This window comes from Vigna unguiculata, chromosome 2 (genome assembly GCF_004118075.2).
Source record: "Vigna unguiculata cultivar IT97K-499-35 chromosome 2, ASM411807v1, whole genome shotgun sequence".
NCBI lineage: Eukaryota > Viridiplantae > Streptophyta > Magnoliopsida > Fabales > Fabaceae > Vigna > Vigna unguiculata.
In genome coordinates this window covers 28,013,448-28,033,009 of record NC_040280.1, presented here as the reverse complement: position 1 = coordinate 28,033,009, position 19,562 = coordinate 28,013,448, and the positions used below count along the sequence as shown (strand labels likewise).

General features: G+C 33.4%; 3 protein-coding genes across 4 annotated transcripts; all 3 read left to right on the top strand.

Moving 5' to 3' along the window:
• The first annotated feature begins 2,375 nt into the window (after nt 1-2,375).
• LOC114173560 (auxilin-like protein 1) lies at nt 2,376-8,879 on the top strand. Its single transcript, XM_028058041.1, has 10 exons — nt 2,376-2,903; nt 3,498-6,357; nt 6,408-6,450; nt 6,544-6,800; nt 6,875-6,947; nt 7,057-7,151; nt 7,232-7,297; nt 7,378-7,467; nt 7,734-7,910; nt 8,490-8,879. The coding sequence occupies exons 1-10, from the start codon at nt 2,416-2,418 to the stop codon at nt 8,523-8,525; spliced, it is 4,185 nt and encodes a 1,394-aa protein (XP_027913842.1). The 5' UTR covers nt 2,376-2,415; the 3' UTR covers nt 8,526-8,879.
• Nucleotides 8,880-11,151: 2,272 nt separating this feature from the next.
• On the top strand, nt 11,152-11,849 carry LOC114173077. Its single transcript, XM_028057295.1, has one exon. It carries the CDS (start codon nt 11,328-11,330, stop codon nt 11,670-11,672), a length of 345 nt encoding a protein of 114 aa, XP_027913096.1. The 5' UTR covers nt 11,152-11,327; the 3' UTR covers nt 11,673-11,849.
• A 4,391-nt stretch (nt 11,850-16,240) lies between these two features.
• On the top strand, nt 16,241-19,354 carry LOC114167428. Of its 2 annotated transcripts, none has more exons than XM_028052519.1 (4): nt 16,241-16,519; nt 17,145-17,837; nt 18,010-18,450; nt 18,836-19,354. In XM_028052519.1, the coding sequence occupies exons 2-4, from the start codon at nt 17,147-17,149 to the stop codon at nt 19,012-19,014; spliced, it is 1,311 nt and encodes a 436-aa protein (XP_027908320.1). In that variant the 5' UTR covers nt 16,241-16,519; nt 17,145-17,146; the 3' UTR covers nt 19,015-19,354. The 2 variants fall into 2 exon arrangements, with proteins under 2 accessions (XP_027908320.1, XP_027908326.1); XM_028052525.1 differs by lacking the exon at nt 16,241-16,519 and adding an exon at nt 16,555-16,627.
• The last annotated feature ends 208 nt before the right edge of the window (nt 19,355-19,562 follow it).

The following is a 19,562-nucleotide window of genomic DNA, read 5'->3' as shown; positions in this document are numbered from 1 at the left end:
TACTCAAACTTAATTCTTAGTGACTTTGAACCTATGATAACTTATAAAGTTCTAATCTCTTAAATCTTCAACAAGCAATCATTCATTAAGTTCCATACTCTTAAAATATTAATGAATCATGTTTTATCCCTAAATACCATCATGTATTAATCTCACCATAAACATTGGACATAAAAAATCAAATACTAACCTAAAAATGGAAAAACATTTTATTAACATCATAGAATACACAAAAAATGTTGGAGGTCCCACATTAACCGGAGATAATGCAATTTCGTAATATATAAGTGAGTACAAACCTTATCCTACAAAATTAGTTTTGTAACGTTAAGTTAGTTTTTAACAAAAAATTATCTTAAAAAAATTTAATCTCAACAGTAAGTTTAACTCTTTGTGATGGAAAAATTAGAATTTACAAATTGAAAAGATAAGAAATAAATTGAAACAAAAAAGAGGATTTTCCAAGGTTCTTAGCAAATGCTTCAATCATGTCTACACTTTGCATCAATACCTCCAATACCTAAATTCTTAAAGGTTGTTTGGATATATATATATATATATATATATATATATATATATATATATATATATATATATATATATATATATATATATATATATATATATTACAAATATAAGTTGTAAACGCCAAAAAGAAAATGATGAGTTAGAAAAGTTTGTTTTTCATTATTAAAAAATAATAATCAATAAACTAAATAATCGAAATTTTTATCAACAATTAGAGATTATAATAGGTCAAGCTTTATATGAGCATTATCTAATCCTATTTACATCCGTCTAAAAAAAATTGTTTTGTTACGTACTCCATTATGTACTGTAGTTTTTTTTTTTTTTTATATTTATAGTATCCACGGTACCTGTAATAAATATATATATATATATATATATATATTTATATATATATATAATTAAATCTTTAAAAATATAAATATAGATAAAAAAATTAAGTACAAATCAAATTACTCAATATAAATAAACTTTGTCTTTCTAAAAAGTAAATTTAAATGAAGTATATGAATTTAAATTCTAAACTATTATTCCATAATTTATACCTCTTTCATTAATAAAATTATTTTGATCACTTAAATTTTTGAAAAATAAATAAAATTTACTAATAATTATTAGCTAATAATCATTATATGTATAAATTGAAAATATTCGTATCCACTTCATCCACAAACGAAAAATTAAAATACCTATATTTATTATCCATTAATATTTATTAGAAATATCAATTTAATATCCATCACGAAATTTATAGACATACATATATGAATATAGACATTTTTGTCATCATTATATACAACCCTAAAAACTTGATATGTGAAAATGGAATTAAATAATAATACCAAATATAGAAGAAACTGCATATTTTGTTTTTTAATTATCATAATTTATTATGAATTAAAAGAAAAAAGTAATTAAAATCAAGTATTGTATAATGAAAAAATGAAATAAAGTGAATTAATATAATTTCTTGTATTAATTCAATCTCTTGATTTAAATACCCTTTAAATTTAACTTGAGGTACATTCATTTTCTCTGGGGTCATCTATATAAAAATATAATGGTGGTCTTTTCAATTCATGTTAACTTTTATAAAAAAAAAAATTAAAAGATGGCAATAAATAGAACATTACCTTTTCTATTTTTAGTTTAGGAAGGTGAACATATCCAACAAAGTCTCAACGGTGCGTGACTTAATAGTAAACATAAAGTGGCCAACACAAGGTCCCATTCCATTGCACCTTTATTTTTAATTCCATGTTTGTTTCCATTATTACCGTTCAACATCGGTTTTAATTCAAAAGTATTCAAACAATATACTTATCCTTTAAAATCACCTTTTAATATATATATTATCCAAACACTTTTAAAAAATTCTATTTAAATAAAAATTGCGCGCGAGGCGCTCGTACACAAAATTAATTTTATAAAATTTAATTAATCTAAAAATAATTTTATCAACGTTCCAAAATAAGCATAAAGTTGGTCGATTATTATCGAGGAAAGAAGAAGAAGAAGAAAAAGTTGATTGAGACATTTACCCCCACACCGTACAAAGTCCAAACAAACAAATCTAACTCCAATTATACAACATAGGACAGTACCGGAATGCATCACCTTTGTTTTTGTCTGATTGTTTTTATTATAAACAAATGGGCATGGATCTCGCTTCATTTCATTTCTAGGAAACATAGATTTCCCCATATTTCAACCCAATTCCACATTAAATTCATCAATTTCATGTTCTCTTTTTAGAACATGGTAACAAATAAAAACAATCAATGAAACCTTATGGTAAATATTAACAAAGTAAACTTATATTCATTAAATATTCAAAGAATTGTCCACTGTTTTAAGACCGTTATCGTCATTTCACGCTTCAGCTTTATGTTTTACACCTTGGAATTTTCACTCTTTTCGTTCCCAAACAGTTTCTGCACACTATACTTCACTCAGAGAAGCAGGAGTGACCATAGAGAAGAAGAAGAAGAAGAAGAAGAAAAAATGGCGCATTCTCGACAACCGAACAAAGCTGCCGTCACGCTCTCCAACAAGAGCAACAACAATGGGACCTTCTCCTCCAGTAAGACCCTATACGACGACGTTTACGGTGGTCCTCCGAAGTTCGGCGTTTCAACCCTCTCCCCTCGTTTCGAAGACTACCGTGAGATTTTCGGAAGCTTCCACACCGCACGTGCCTCCTCCATTCCGCTGCTTGATCTTCCCGCCGTCCATGACGCCGAGGCCTTCTTCGATCCCCGAAGCCACTCTTTCAACTACACCGAAGTTTTCGGTGCGTTGGATTTTGAGCTTCCGTCCGACAACTTGTTTCACCGCCACACTGCTCTCGACGCTGCCTCCTCCGAAGAATCCTGGTAATGACAATGCTACTACTGTCCTAGCTACCTGCCTTGCTTCGTGTGTTTAATTCGCGATCCCTTCGCGGCTTCTGTTTTCCTTTCACCGAAATTAGAGGATTGGCAACTGAGTTGCTTGCTGGTTTTTATGTTTGACTCGGTTAGAGTGAATTCATGACTTCGATTGAGGGAAATCGTCGCATTTGGTTAGGGGCGGGTCGTTCTTGTGATTTAATTTAATGAATTGTGCGTTTGGAAATTAGTTCTTCTGTGATGAAATTCGGGTCGCTTTTGTTCTTGAGTACTTTGATTTTTAGTCACTTATGTTTTTCCGTTAAACAGGATTAGTGTGTTGTAGATTAACTGTTGAAGTGGTGAACTATTTGTAGTTTATTATGATATATGGAATTGTGGACTCCTGGTATCTGTAATTCCAGGTGTTATGCTTTAAAGTATTTTTATGCATGTTGTAAAATTTGCTTAATTGCACTAAGTTCATACACACAGATTATTGGTTTTAGTTTACTTCAAAAAGTTCAAATGTTGCTTAGATTAGACTGTATTCAATGCAAATAGTTCTCTAATGTAATCATGAACTTTCATCATTTACAGGAGTCCTGAAGAAACTGATTCGTTTTCTGAAGAGTTAGATCAATCTGCAATTAATCAAAGCATTTTGAATGGAAGTATTTTCCACTCTGTTGATGGTAATGTGGGGTCGAACATTTTGTATCATAATAAGGTCGATGGTACAAGCAATGAACATATGTCAAAGGGGAAAAATCACTTGAGTCAGCTGCATGCTGCTCCTGGTTTCGGAAGAGTGTACGATGAAACTACGCAATTGCATCAAACCAATTCCTCCTATCAAGTTGCTGATGATATTGATCTTGATATGGAATTTAGTGCAGAGAATGTGAAGGGAAACCACCCAAGGGCAACAACAGTGGCACATCTGGGCAATTTTACCTTTGGGGAGCAGACTTTTGACAGCGATCTAAATCTTCAAAATGGAGGAAGCAAAAAGGATTCTCATTCCGGTGAGATGTTCATAACTGTGTCTGACATAAACCTCAGAAGTATGCCCTCTCAAGTGCCTCCCCCATCTCGTCCACCTCCTGTAGTGGATGCAAAAAAGGACATGTGTGGACTTCATTCAAACAGCAGGGTGGTTGCTTCCGAAGAGACATCCGGTGCTGTTTCACCACCTTTCTTTGATGCGGAGGATCATATGAATTCGTCCGTTACAGCTTCTGCTGATGCTATGAATGAAGCAATGCTTATAGCAGAAGAAAAACTTAGGAGTACCAAAGAATTAAAAGGGAGAAAGAAATGGAATCGTGAAACCTATTTGAAATCAAATTATGATGCAAAAGTTAATGAAGCAAAGATGTGTAAGGATATCACTAGATTAAGTAGCTTGAATGATGAGACAGCGCTGGGAAGTTATGACTGGAGACATTCAAAGGCAAAATTATATGCCACAGATGACAGGCAGGAACTTAAGAAAGCTTCCCCAGAAACTACGGACAATTTAGAAGGGAAAAGAGCTGTAAACATGTTCGAGGAAAAGAACAAGATGGAATCCCGGTCATCTCTAGAATCCGATAGAAGCACAGAAGTTGGAACATGGAAAGATGAATCTGAATTTTTTGAATTGGTGGGAATGAAAGAATCTGAAATGGTAACTCAAACTGCAAAGCAGAGTAAGAATTTGATGCAAGGTATTGGAGCCCAAAAACATGGTCAGAAGGAAAGAGAGGCATCTAATGTGCAAGAAAAGCATAAACAAGTAAAAGCAACTGAAGAAAATTTCCAGGTGGAGGAGTACGAGAAAAAGTATAAAGCAACAAAAGAGGCTCGTGAACATGATGAAAACATTATGAAACCTGAAGCATCTAATGGGAAACAGAGGCAAAGAGAGCACATAGAAAGGGAAAAAATGGCCAAAGTATTTGAGGAGGAAGAAAATGAGAAGAGTATAAAAATAGCCCACCAGCATGGAAAAAGTGAAAAGAAAGTAACTGAAGCTGACCAATCCGCAATCATGGAAGACGTGTGTGAGATGGGAAACAGAGAGCATAAACAAGCAGAAATCCAGAAATCCATAGAAGTGGATAGACAAACAGCAAATGACATTCAGCAGGCCACGGGGCTTAGGGAAAATCAGAAGAAACTAAGGGAGGTTGAAAAGCAACAACAGAACGTGAATAGGCACAAGCATTCTGAGAAAATGGAGGAAAATAGAAAAACACAAAGCGAAGCTTTTGCTATAGGACAAACTGACCAGGAGGAAAAACTGAAAGGTTCTGGGAAGCTGGAAGATATTGTTGAAAGATCAAATGCGGCTGTGGAATCTGATTACACTGAGGAAACAGAGGTCTGCAAAAGTGAAAATCAAATGAAATTGAAACTAGGTAAACGGATTCAGATGAACAAGGGACTGAAAGAAGCTCGTGAAAGAGTAGAAATTGAGAAAAGCCTCAAAAGTTCTTTTGAAAATGAAGAAAGTGATGGAGGCGTATTACCTGCCTTCAGGTGGGATGAGAACGGAAAGAAGCTTAAGGAAGACATTGAACTGGAAGTAAAAGAGATAAGACTGAAAGAGGCTTCTGAGCAGAGGGAAAATAAGGCATATGAAAAAGATCAAAGTACAAAGAAATTTGAAGATTTTTATGATGGGGATGGAGAAGGAAATATACCTCCAAAATCAGGAGACGGTAAAGGGATTCAGAAAGTTATGAATCAAACTCCAGTGCAAGAACAGATTAATAGGATGCTGAGTGAGGATCAAAAGAAAAAAGTCACTGAGAGCACATCAAGCCAAACATTTGCCTCGGAAGGGAATGTAGCTGTATCAAACGAGAATAGACACCTGGAGCAATCTGAGAATATGAACAAAGATGGTGAAATGGAGAAATGTAAGGGACTGAACAAGGATTTGGATGACAAGGAAAGGAAAGACGGGGGAAAGATGAAGAATGCTGAAGTAACTGATGAGACATGGGAAATTGAGAGTGGCGAAGATCTATCTACTCAATCAGCCTCCATGCATGAAGCATTTATTAGGAAACCGAAGGTATCTAAAGATTATGTTGCAAAGATGAGAACTGAATGCAAAGTTGGAGAAAAGCAATTGAAAGGGGTAGGGATGGAAAATCAACTGGATAATGAAAAGTTCAGTGCGCCTGAACAAATGACTGCAGGAGATGCAGAGCATTCAAAAACCCAGTCAGAGAAGGAGGAAGACACAGTGACAAAGGTTGATTGCAGAAGGAGCACAGAAGCAGCTGAACCTATTGTTCAGGAGACTGTAAATGCTCAGAAAACTGCCCAGTTGTTTCATATTGGTCAATCCACAGAAAGCAAAACTAAGAGTATTAATGAAAAATCTGCAATAATTAAAGATACTGAAAGGATGAAAAGAGAAAGAGAGTCGGAAAAGGATCATCTTAGAAAGATGGAAGAGGAGGTGGACAGAGAAAGAGAACGAGAAAAGAAGTTGAGAAGGCAGTGCTGGAGGCTGAGAGAGAAAGGGAAAGGGAAAAGGATAGGATGGCTGTTGATAGAGCAACTTTTGAGGCTCGCGATAGGGCATATGCTGAAGCTTGTGAAAGGGAAGAAAGGGCTGCATTTGAAAGAGCAACTATGGAAGCACGGTACAAAGCATTGGCTGAGGCCAGGGAAAGACTTGAGAAGGCATGTGCTGAGGCCAGGGACAAGTCATACATTGATAAAGAAACTACAGAGGCAAGATTGAAAGCAGAACGTGCTGCTGTAGAAAGAGCAACTGCAGAGGCTCAAGACCGAGCCCTGGAAAAGTTAAAGAGTGAAAGGACTGCGTTTGAGTCCAGAGAACGGTTAGAGAGATCTGTATCTGACAACTTTTGTGGAAGACAAGACTCTTCGTCCTCAGTGAGTATCTGTTTAAATCTACTGTTGATAAATTGTGAAATTGTCCAATATATTTCTAATGAATTAAATAACAGGATATGCTGGATCCACAGTTTCAGAACTCTAGCTCCTCAACGGTTTCCAGACATCCATATTCTCTTTATGGTGGTATGTAAAATAGAACGTCCCTGCAATGCTTTAGTATGTAGTCTCGTTCAATATTTTACCACATCCTCTTGCTATATAATCTTGGCTAAATATTTGGATTTCTTTGAAGCTGCCTCTTTTTCTGAGAGATCAGAAAGAGAAGGTGAATCACCTCAGAGGTGTAGAGCTAGACTGGAGAGGCATCGCCGAACAGCTGAGCGTGCAGTAAGATCTTCAATCTTTTGATGATAAAAAATAAATGCACATAGACAATGACATAATGATGAATTTTCTGCAAATTTCAGGCAAAAGCTTTGGCAGAAAAGAACATGCGTGACCTTCTAGCTCAGAAGGAGCAAGCTGAGAGAAATGTGATCCATATAATTTTTCTCTTTGTATAAATTGTTGTTTCTGTGGCTCATTGGTTACTCAAGTCTGCTGCTGTTTGCAGAGACTATCAGAGACTCTGGATGCTGAAGTAAGGAGGTGGTCAGGTGGAAAAGAAGGAAACTTGCGGGCCTTACTTTCTACATTGCAATATGTAAGTGCACATATTCTGAACTAGGTTTATTTATGCTGCTTCTATAACCTCCTACTCCCAATTTCACACAAATAAATGACACACACAGAGTACAGTTTGGCATGTTTAGGTCGAGGTGACGAGTCTCAAATAATGAGAAATGTATCTATCGGGATGTTTGATCAAGATGTTTAAAACTTCTGCAATTTGTGACCTTTTGAGTTGCGATGAGCAACCATCCAGAATAATCTAAAATTGGTCCCATTTTTAACTTTTTTACTTGTCAGATCCTTTGGCCTGATTCTGGGTGGCAGTCAATCCCATTGACGGAGGTCATTACTTCTGCTGCTGTGAAGAAAGCTTACAGGAAGGCCACCCTGTGTGTTCATCCTGACAAATTACAGCAACGTGGAGCTAGTATTCAACAGAAATACATATGCGAAAAAGTTTTTGATCTTTTGAAGGTGTGTAATGCATACAAGCTATCTTTCACTTTGTTGGTTTTATTCATTTTTTTGTTGCAAAAAAATGTCCTGTACCTAGTATGGATAAGGAGTAGGAAAATGTTCCTGGTTGACTAAGTGGATACTGCGGAAGGTAAACTATTTAGAACGAACACTTCACACTGTACAACAAAAGCATTAATAGGATTCAGCAAAACAAAATCATGAGTAGGCCAAAAATTAAATGTACTTGATTTCACTTTTGGTCTTTGCAACCCTAATTCTCTTTCTTTTTCACCTACTCCCCCAAGCAAACCTATACCGAGAGAGCACTATCAATTCATAGGAGTAGGGGATCAAACGCTTTCCCTGATGTGGAGGTGTTGGTAGGTTGGCCTATTTATTTGGAGCATATTATTAATCTCATATTTCCAGGGTGTCACATCATAGTTTTTATTTTATGTGCTTGGAAAGTTGGCGATTTCCATACAAATGTAATAAAACTGTTATGTAACCGTGTAGTATTCATTGATCACATTATTTGATGGTTTAGCTTCATATACATATACTTCACTAATTATTATACTTCATCTACTTCAGGAAGCTTGGAATAAATTCAACTCAGAGGAGCGGTAACATACCTGTCAGTCCAGGTCTGGTTTTTCTCTCTCCCTTTCTCTTGCAATTGTGTATAGAAGTCTCACCTTTGCCGGAAGGCACGCAGTCCAAGCTTCCAAAGCCTTTTATAATTATTTTGTCAAAGTATATGTTCTGTTGTAATAGTCTCATCAAAAGTAAATAGATACATAAATTATAAAGCTGTAGAAGCTAAATTGGGAATTTGTATGAGCAAAATTTTTGTTATAATAACTTATTAATAAATTTCAAGAAAAAAAGTACCAAGTAAGAAAGTGGAAAAAATGGATTGGAGGTTATCGAAGCCTATATTTAACAAGATTGCCTACTTACCCTAGTTTAGTGGTGCAACATTCGCTGCTGTTCACGTTGCACGTCTCGTGTATTAATATTCATACTTGTTAAAAATTTCAGTCACATTATGTGGTTCGATAATCCATATAAGTTTTGTTAGTTAGTTCCATAGGCATGGACGCAACTATCGAACTGTTTCAGAAAAGAGAGAATGTGACAAAGGTTTCGCTAAATTCAGACTTTAATTTTCGAAGGGGGATTGCCGGAATTGGAACAGCACAACTTCATAGACATCTTAGTAACTCTGAACAATTATTGTTATTGTAGTCTTCATCCCAATATATATTGAGCAAGATATTATTACTATTATTATTTTATCAAAAATAATATTGTCATAGGAAAAGGACTAAAGGCGATTTTTTTCACAAAAACTTTTGGCTCTTGTTAGAGCTGAATTTGAGTTTATCTCAGATATCAAACTTTGAAACTTGACACGGTTAAGTGTCATACATTAGAAGGTTGAACTGAAAAGCATCACGAAAACAATGACAATTGTTGCAACACTGTTTGGGCTGTATTTCATGTCGCAATCTGCTTGTTTATTCAACAGGCCACAGGAAAGTACTGGAAGACTCTGTGTCATCGTGGTTGTTTCTTTGGGCTAAATTTGCTTGTCAAGTTCAGAACAGCTTATAGTCAAGTCCCACCCGAACCAAAAAATAAGGATGATTTTATATTATAAATCTATTATTAATTTAATTAGTGTTATTTTTCACAATATATATATATATATATATATATATATATATATATATATATATATATATATAATCAATAATATACACAAGATTGATATATAAAAGACTGAATTAATTTGTGATACTCAATTATACAACAATAAAAAAATAATTTGAAGGTATACATAACTACTAGGAAAATTACCACCACAGTTTATTAAACAATTAAAATAAAGCTTAATTTCTAAAATGCCACTTTCCTATATTTTTCTTTCTTTCTATTTATTTTGGTAGCTTTTGGGAGCACATTTGACCCATATTAAAATTAATAAAAAATGTAAATTTAATCCTTTTATAATGTCAAGTGGTGAAAACAAAGATAAGAAGCAACATATTAAATTTATCTAACAGTCATTTTTCAACGAACTGCGCATGTGCATATGCATGTGCTTGCGTGTGTGGTATGTGTTCAAAGTTTCACTCAACAAAGTCGCTAACGTATAACAAAATAAAACCTTAAATTGCAGTCAAGAATATTGGGTAGCCATTTTCAGGTTAATTCGAAGTTTGTGACGCCTTTGCCCTAAATTTTATTGTCTCAGACCAAAGCGCTCTAATAATTTTGTATGGTTTGGAAAAACACTAGCCAAATCAAACAGTGTGTTTGAAGTAAACCGCTATTAATTATTTAGAATTTTACACAAGGACGTCTACATCATGAGCCTTTATTTTATTAAAAGTGCAAAATAGAAAAAAAAAACATTTGTCCCAAAACAACGAACTGATAAATGGACTTATCACATCATAGATTATATAGGTACAAGCATCGATGGTTAAAATTTAACACTTTGTTTTATAGGTTAGAAATTGGGGAAAAGAGGAAGGAAGTTGAAGAAGAAAGTGAGTAAAAATAAAGTATATTGATTATATGGGTAAAACAAAAGTACAGATAAATTGAAAAAAGAAAAGAAAAGAAAGAAGTGGAGCAGATTATGAAAAACACAATTGTTCAAAAGATGCCTAATTTATTCAAAAAAATGTGTTGTCCATACCATACAGTATAAATCGACTTTTTTTTTTATCTTCTCTCCTTTTGATATTACAGTAACTTTTGTTATATTATCATAATTGATTATAACAATATTATTTTGATAAAATAATAATATAATAACGTATTATGAAACTGTCTTTTTTTTAGCATAGACAGAGGATAAAATAAAGAGTATTAGTGTGTTTTATGAAACCGTTTTTCTAACTTTGGTTTCGTTTGTGAGTATTTCTCCTCTTACATCACTTTCTCAGTCACGCCATCTTGTCAAGTTTTCCCACCAATCCATTTGAATGTGTCAATGTTTTCATGTGCAAGTAATAAATATTTAATCGAGACATCAATTAATGGCACTTTGACTGAGGAAACAAAGCTTGGTATACCAAGAAAAACTAAAAGGTCATATTCGCAATTTATTTTTTGAAATTTCTCTTTGTCAAGGATTACTTCATGGCTTTCAATTAATTGTGGATGGAATTTTGTTGGGGGACGGCACCAAAGTCAACCAAAATTCAGTCACTCCTCATGTTTTGTACACAAAACATTGAAAACAAAACACCAAGGATAACATCAAAGAGCACACACGAAGAAAAATCGAACCAAACATCATATATAAAATGTCCTCTATCACTCATTCTCAACTCTCACCAACCATTTTCCTTTCATCTTCACATCCCTAATCTAAAACTCAGAACCATTCTTTCTCACTTAACACACTCCAACATGTTTAAATCCACAAGCACTCGGAAAAGCCCTTCCAGGTATGAGAAATTAGATAAAGAACATGGTGGCAGTGGAACTTCAAATGAGGATTTTAAGAGGAGCACGAGTTTACCTTCTCGATCTATGGCTTCAACCTTTGGTGAGATGAATCTTCAGAGAAACCCCACAAAAAAGGACAGTAGTAAACCTAAGGAGAAGAAGATTCATCCACTTCTGAGTCTCTTTGATTTTCGGCGGAAGAAGAAGACAACAGCGAGGCCTGAATTTGCTAGGTATCTTGAGTATGTCAAAGAAGGAGGCATGTGGGATACCAATTCAAATAAACCTGTCATCTATTACAAATGATTACTTATCCCAGGTTTCAAACTCAAGTGTTAGTTACTGTTATATATAGTTTTCTTGAATGAATTCATGTCAAATCATCATAAGATACATGCAGGTGAGATCTTGTTCCTGATCGTTAATATTATGAATCAGTAATGCAAAAATGTCGTGTTCATTTTCCTGTTGCTTCTGGCTGAATTTGATGACATAAATATTTATGCTTTTTCATTACAAGTTGAATTAATTCTTGGAGGCCAGATAAAAAGACACTGCACATACAACATCATTATTCTGAACTTGAGAAAATGTTTAGAGGAAAAGGTTTACAAATTTATGCAGAAAAATGATGTAAGAATATGAACACTAGAAAATGGCGAACATATGCAACAAAAATGTGATGAATTATGCATGCAGTGGAGCCGCAATCCCTGACCAACCTCATGCATGACGTGATCAAGTGAGAACAAGGCTATTTGACCCTTAATTATCAACCTTATTTTGAATGTTGATTTCATCATAAATTTTATGCATTTTTATTTTTCATGTCTATCCATTTGTGTGGTAAAACTTCCCATTTTATCTGTAATAATCATAAGTTAATGTATATGAATGATTTTATATTAACTTGTCAAAAAATTGATTCTCATGCACTCAACTTGAATGAAAAGCAAATGTATACATCCTCCGATCACTTTACGCAATTGCATTAGTTCTGATAACTCTGTCATGGTGCAACTTAGGTTCGTCATGGTGATTTTTTTTATTACTAAGTTTTGACAATTTTTTCTTGTAACATGATGTATCATCTTTTAAATAGTTTTGAAATACTAAAAATTTAAATACACTTTAAGTGTTGTACTTGGAGAATGAACCAGAAAACAGATTTTGAAAAGGGGTTTCAAACTAGGAAAAATAGAATTCATAGATTTGGTTTTTTAGTTTTAAAGAAATCATGTTATTGAACTTTATGTAATGACTTTTTCACTGTTGCTATGTTTGTGATGGTCATTGTCACCACAATTAGCAGTATCTCCACCATAGTTACTTTTAGGATGTAAAGAAGTGACGTCACATTTTCAAATCAATTTAATTCCACTACATTTTGGTGAATTAAGTTTAGTCACTGGGTATTGGTCAAGCATAACAATTTAGAATTGAATTAAATAACCGAGTTTAGTAAGTTGTTGAACCCAACCTAACTATTTAATGAACAGAAAACAAATATATTAGATGTCTGACAAATTTGTTATATAAAGGTAATTGTATATTTTATTACATAATATATATATATATATATATATATATATGTGTGTGTGTGTGTGTAAATGTATTTTCGTTATTTTATCAAAATTATGAAATATTAAATAATTTATTTTAGATAATTTTGGTATACTATGGTTTTTCTTTTATTTACCGGTAACCCAAGTACACCCAAAAAGAATGATGGGTTTAGTTAAAAAAAGAAGTATAAACTCAACCTTAATTAAATTTGATCGAGTTAAGCGAAAATAGAAGAAATCACTCAATCTAATCACTCTCGTCTTTACCGACCAATAGCTCACATGATTCATAATTATCTACCTTTATAATAAATTTGGGTGGAGAAGTTTTAGAAGATAATTCATTTTATAAAGAAAATAAAAATGGTTTATGATAATTGTGTTGTTTGACTAAAACGTTTAAAAAAAATCATGAAAACAAATAAATTATTTAAAATTAGATAATTTGAAACTTCACATACAAAAAAAAATTTTAAATTCTTTCTTATTTTTTTTATCAATTTTTGTTTGGATCAGGGATGTGAACGGGACAGATAGGGTACAAGTGGTAGTTCTCCCGTACCCTACTTATTGGATAAATATTCGCCTCCGTATCTGTGCCCATATTTGTCGAATATCTATTACGTGGGTACCCATATAATTTTTTAATATCCACGAATATTCACGAGTATTTATAAAAAAAATAAAAATAAATATTTAATAACATATTTTAATCATAAATTCAAATAAAATTCAATACATAACATTCATAAATTTTAAATAAAGTCCAAATAACTTATTTAAATAGTGTTGAATAACAGTTTACAAATAAATGAATTTTTTTAAACTTAATTGATAAAAAAATAACTCATTCAAAATCAATATGTTAATATTTTAATCATGTTTTTTTTTAATTTAAATTATAGTATAGCGGGTACGAGTATCCATAAATACGGATACTATGATACTCGTACCCGCCCCATTAACATGCAGGTATTAAAAATACTCGTACCCGTTATTCGCGGTTATCCATTTACAATATTTATCTCCTACCCGTTGAGGTTTTTATCCACAGATATCCGTGGGTACAAATTTGTTTAACATGGACAACATTTTCGTGGTGGTTTCTTTGACAATCGTGGACGAGGACGCTTTGCTCGGTCTGGTGGTCGCAATTCCAATTATTGTGACCATTGTCATCGAACCAATCACACATCTGGTAATTGTTGGATTAAGCATGGTCTGCCTCAAGGCTATCACCAAAACACCAAAGTCCATCCTCCTTCTTCCACCCTCTATGATAGTATGGTTGATGCCGCCTCATCTCCGACCGATCTTCATGCTAGGAAGGATGATAAAGCTGAAACTCAGTTTGGTTTCTCTATAGAACAATATGAAGCTCTTCTCACCATGATCCCGCTGTCTTAAAATGATTTTTCTCTCACAATTGTTGTTCATCAATGTAGTACCAAACTCACAGATTTTGTTTTTCTCTTTTCTTCTTGGATTTTACATCAATTTACACTTATTTATATAATTCTAGTGTTTAGTAACAAATTTGTCATAGATTCATCCACCGTCATTTTGACTCTTTTTCAATTTGAGTTAGTCCTCACAAGAAAAAATAAATAAAAAATATAGAAATAACTTATTGTTATAAGATGAATTGAATGATAAAACAAAAACTGTTTTTTAATTGCTATTTAATAGTTTAAATGATAAAAAATCGTTGAAAAAAATTGATCCACACAAATGAAGGATTTTCTTTTTTGTCAACGATTGTATAGAGTTGCATGATGATGTTCTAAATTTGTTTGGGCGTCGAATTGTTGAAGAATAATTCTTCTCATTTAAAGTGGTGAATCTATACCAATTCAGTCAACTATGTATTTATGAGTGACGCATCATATAAGCATTTTCATTTTGCTTTTACAATAATGATTCTTCTCAGGATCTTATGATTTTTTCATATACATTATCATTATTTGTTATCTCTAAATTAATAATATTATTGATGTTGATAAGCAGTTTTTGTTTTATCTTCATCTTATATACAAGATTAGATAATATTTTTCATACTTTTCTCTGTCAATGTTTGGGAGGTTATTTTACTATTTGTTAATTTTTTTCGATTGATTGTCATGATTATTTTGTTGATATATGTTATAATCATTTTTATCATTGATATTAATGCTATTTTTTGATAAGTGATTTGTTAATATTTTTTTTTCTAATATCAATGAACTCATTCAACTAATATTAACAATTAGTACTATTTGTTAATATGTACTAGAAAAAAAAATTAAGTTGACATCAATAAAATAAATCAAACTGATAGAATTAATATCAACCGATATTAGCATAAATAATTGTAGTTAATATAATTAATAAGTATTGGAATATGAGCATAGTAAAAATGTCAAAATTTATGATGATACCGAATATACCCTTATTTAAAAAAAAATTGTAGTAGTTGTAATAATCTATTTGCAAAACACACATGTAAAATAACATTTCCATGACACTAATATCATTCATTCTCAGAGAATTAATGTTTTAACATTATATACACCATTGAGCTATTATGCCATTAACGCACTTGTATTCTTTTTACCTGATTAACAAAGTTATGTACGGTATTTTTCAATATTTAACTATTTATTTAAGTATATGTAATTTTTGTTTAAGAGAAACTAAATATACCTTTTTTAAATATTAACATTATATCTAATTCTTATCGTACAAATTATTCATGTCACTTGTGTTTATTATTATTTTTATTTATTATGATTATATTTTTGACTGTCTAGTTTATATCAAAATTTAAAATGTTTATGTTTATTATTTTTTAGCAGAATGAATAAATTGTTATTTTTATTTATAATTTATATTCGAGGAGCTTTCAGTGAAGTGAAATAAGATGTAACAATCTTTTTTTTTAATTTGTAACCATTTAAAAAAGAAGAAGCTGAATGTAGAAACTCAAAATAAAAAGTAAAGTTTCATTTTAAAAATTTTCAAACCTTGACGCTGAAAAAAATCTCGAAGAACGATGTCACGTTCAAAATTTTCAAATTTTGAAAGAAGGAGTTGCGTTTGGCAAAGGGCTTTCCCTTTTATTTGCATTCGTTGAACGACGTGTGGTTAGTTGAGATTTTTATTCTGGTCCCACGAAATTTAATGGGCTGGGCCAATGAGGGTCCACAGATGAAGAACCCAAAAAGAAAAAGATTATTGAAGTACCAAGAATACCAATAAAGAGTGACAGAGAATAGGTTCCCAAAAAGTAAGAAAGAACTAGAATTAAACTCAAGAGACGGTCATAACTTTATCTTTCTCTCCAAGATTCTATTTTTAAAACCTGTCATAACTAAAGTTGCTCAAAAACAGATTTACCGATAAAAAAAAGAAGGAAAATATAACATATAGAAATGATTTGATTTCTTGGAAGAGAGGTTAGGTTCGCTGGGTGTTAAATATATGCGTATATATTGCACAAACCAACAGTCGCAAAATTTGATGCTTCCCGCTTCTTTCTCCGCTACACTGTTCACTCTCTTTCTCGCTCAACTTTCTTCTCCTTCATTTTCACTTTCTTCCTTCTTCTAGGTATTTTCTCTTTTCTCACGCGTCTTAGCACTTTTTTTTTCTCCGTTGAAGTTTTCTTCACTTTAGAACGATTGTTTCCATTGTAGTATGTTTCTGAGACCAGTTTAGGTATCCGGTTATTTAGTTTGGGTTTCTCTCTATGCGGTTTCTGTTTTATTGTTGTTTCCGGAGTTTTCTGGGGAGAATAATATGTAAATATCATTTTGTTATATGCTTTGTTTTTTATATGTCAAGGGGGAGGAGGGAATAACGCATGGAATTTTGTTATTATGAGTTTTTAAGACAAAATAAAATTGTATTTTTCCTGCTTGTGACAAAATTATACTAGATTATTTGAAAGAAAGATGTGTTTTGAATTTTTGGCCCGCTTTAATGCTATTTATCTACGTGTGGTGGTGGTTTGGATTGGGGGAGAAAGGATAATCCTAGCTTTCTTCTCTTATTGTGTCCTTCTCTCAAGAAGAACGAATCAAAATTCAATTTTGTTAGTTTTGTTTAGATTCAATCATACAATGAAATTGTGTCCTTGAATTATTGCATTAGGGTTGTAGAAAAATTGCTAAATTTGTGCTTGAGTGTGAAATTTTATTGAGTTCTTATTTGTATGGCTCTGTGGTTTGTACAGCAATGTCAAGTTTTACTGCCGTAGCACTGGATAGGTTGATAGAGCCGGGAGCTTCAAATCCGGTTGATAAATCTAGTCCAACTTCAATTCCTATCCCGAACTCACAGAAGCTAGAGAGGAGTACTAAAGCGCCTGCCAATAAAAGTGAGGCTCTTCGTCCTCCATTGAAGCCAACGCTTTATTCCACTCCTGAGGTGACACCCCTTCCGGAAACTCCTTCCTCGTTCCCTCCTTCACCATACATCATCAACCACAAACGTCGTGGTCCAAGTCTCCTAATCAAGAGTTCCTCTGATGTGGATATTCATGATGATGAAAATGCTAATGACAAGAACTTCGTTGATGCTGTTGTTGCAAGTTCAGCTGGTGACCTCCATGTTACTTTAAAGAACACTGAACTTGTTAAAGAGGATAAGAAGGTGAATGGTGTCTATGATGGCAAACTGGATAACAGCAATGGTGCTGACCTTGCAAATTGTCCCAGAGAAACTGGAAGTAGTAGCTTAACAGATTATTTACTCAAGGAAAGGTCACTGACATTGAATCTGGACAGAGCTAGAGAGGTTGATGAAGACTTCTTTGATCCAGCAGATTCAATGAGTTTTGCAAGCAACACAGATGGAGAAGAGAATGCAACGGACCTTTCTATGAAATTTAGCAGTCCTATTGGGGAATATTATGATGCATGGGAAGGTAAATTGGGTTAGCTTTACTGCTAGTTATTTCTTTTACCGAGGAGCTAACAATCTTATGGTGTATTCATCTACTAATCATATAGGAGAGGTGAAGGATTATTCGATAATAATATGTAGTGTCCAATATATATTCATGTCCATTAGCTTACTTGGCTCTTTTGTTTCTGTAGAATTTTCTTCCACCAGCACGAGTCAAAATTCTACACACGATGTTGATACTGAAGTTGAATTGCGTGAATTGAGATTAAGTCTGTTGATGGAGATCGAGAAGCGGAAGAAAGCCGAAGAATATCTAAATAGCATGAGAAGCCAATGGGAATGTATTAGGCAAGGATTATATCAAGCAGGAATTATATTGCCTGCAGAGCTTACTTCTGTTGCGAAGGATGAGCAGATAATTTCTGATGGTGTGGAAGATCTATGTCAACAAGTTCATATTGCTAGGATTATATCAAATACCATTGGAAAAGGAATTGCCAGGGCGGAGGTAGAGAAAGAGATGGAAGCTCAACTAGAGGCAAAGAACTTTGATATTGCTCGACTTATGGAACGTCTCCATTGTTATGAGACCATGAATAAGGAGATGTCTCAGAGGAACCAGGAAGCAGTAGGTGAGACTCGTCATTTAATTGGTCTATAATTGTGTTGATTAAGGAAACATATCAATTGTTGTTTATTCTCCATTTAACTACATATATGATATATTCATTAAGCTGTGCTAGTTTTTTTATTTGTTAACTTATTTTTCCTCAATGCACAATTATCATTCTGCTGTGTATTTAATTTATCTATATTAGATTGGTACAATTATATATGGTTTAGGGATATGTTGATAGACATGAGTGTATGGACTGGTTGTTTTTATGTCTGTTCAAGTTCGATTCTCCTGGGGTGGAGACGGGGGTTTTACCAGGTCACTCCAAATTTATGATTTTGTTTTATTTTATATTTGATTAATTTGTTAATCTGGTTTATGTTTTTGGCTGTCTTATCTAGAGATGGCACGGCGTGAGAGGCAAAGGAAGAACAAGAGGCAGAGATGGATTTGGGGTTCCATCACAACTGTGATTGCTCTTAGTACTGCTGCATTAGCATGGTCTTATCTCCCTATGGAAATAGGATCATCTTCTGCTGAACGTGATCTGATTCCTGAACATGATGATGCAGCCAAGTAATTTACAACATAACCATTAGATGCAATGCCGTATTATGGTAGGTAGGAGAGAGCAATAAAAGTCTTACATGCCACTACATGGTCAGCTTCCTCTTTTTTTATCAGTAACAATTTTCTGGCAGTCTGAGGGTGCTAGCGGTTTCACTTGGAAATTTTGAGACTTTTTTTAACCTTGGGATCCATCCGGCACAATGCTGTCATGAGAATTCTCTGTTTCAGCAGTGAAGAATGTCCTTGTAGAATTCTGACTTGATTGAGCCTTGTTTATGTTGGTTTGTGGTTGTCAAATACAAATATTTCGTAATTTGTTGACACTACAGGTAGAAATAGGTCACATCACAGATGCATTCCCTTGTTATATCGATTCAGATAAATCACTGTTAATAGCAATAATCCTACTCTACGTATTTTCTGTGCCATGTTAGTTGTATATATTGTAGTTGGATCCTTCATGTGTGTCCCTTTCATTTTATGGTTTGTCTAATCTGCATTAGGTTCCGACTCAAAAAGGTCTCTTCTCCATGCAAACCTCCACCCCCAAAACCCCTT

Excerpts from the sequence above, each read along its gene's own strand:
- LOC114173560 (XM_028058041.1), top strand. The coding sequence starts at position 2,416 with ATGTTTTACACCTTGGAATTTTCACTCTTTTCGTTCCCAAACAGTTTC. Across the intron at positions 7,152-7,231 it reads GCCGAACAGCTGAGCGTGCA|GCAAAAGCTTTGGCAGAAAA; the intron begins GTAAGATCTTCA and ends TGCAAATTTCAG. Across the intron at positions 7,911-8,489 it reads AAGTTTTTGATCTTTTGAAG|GAAGCTTGGAATAAATTCAA; the intron begins GTGTGTAATGCA and ends CATCTACTTCAG.
- LOC114173077 (XM_028057295.1), top strand. The coding sequence starts at position 11,328 with ATGTTTAAATCCACAAGCACTCGGAAAAGCCCTTCCAGGTATGAGAAA.
- LOC114167428 (XM_028052519.1), top strand. The coding sequence starts at position 17,147 with ATGTCAAGTTTTACTGCCGTAGCACTGGATAGGTTGATAGAGCCGGGA. Across the intron at positions 17,838-18,009 it reads ATATTATGATGCATGGGAAG|AATTTTCTTCCACCAGCACG; the intron begins GTAAATTGGGTT and ends TTGTTTCTGTAG. Across the intron at positions 18,451-18,835 it reads GAGGAACCAGGAAGCAGTAG|AGATGGCACGGCGTGAGAGG; the intron begins GTGAGACTCGTC and ends TGTCTTATCTAG.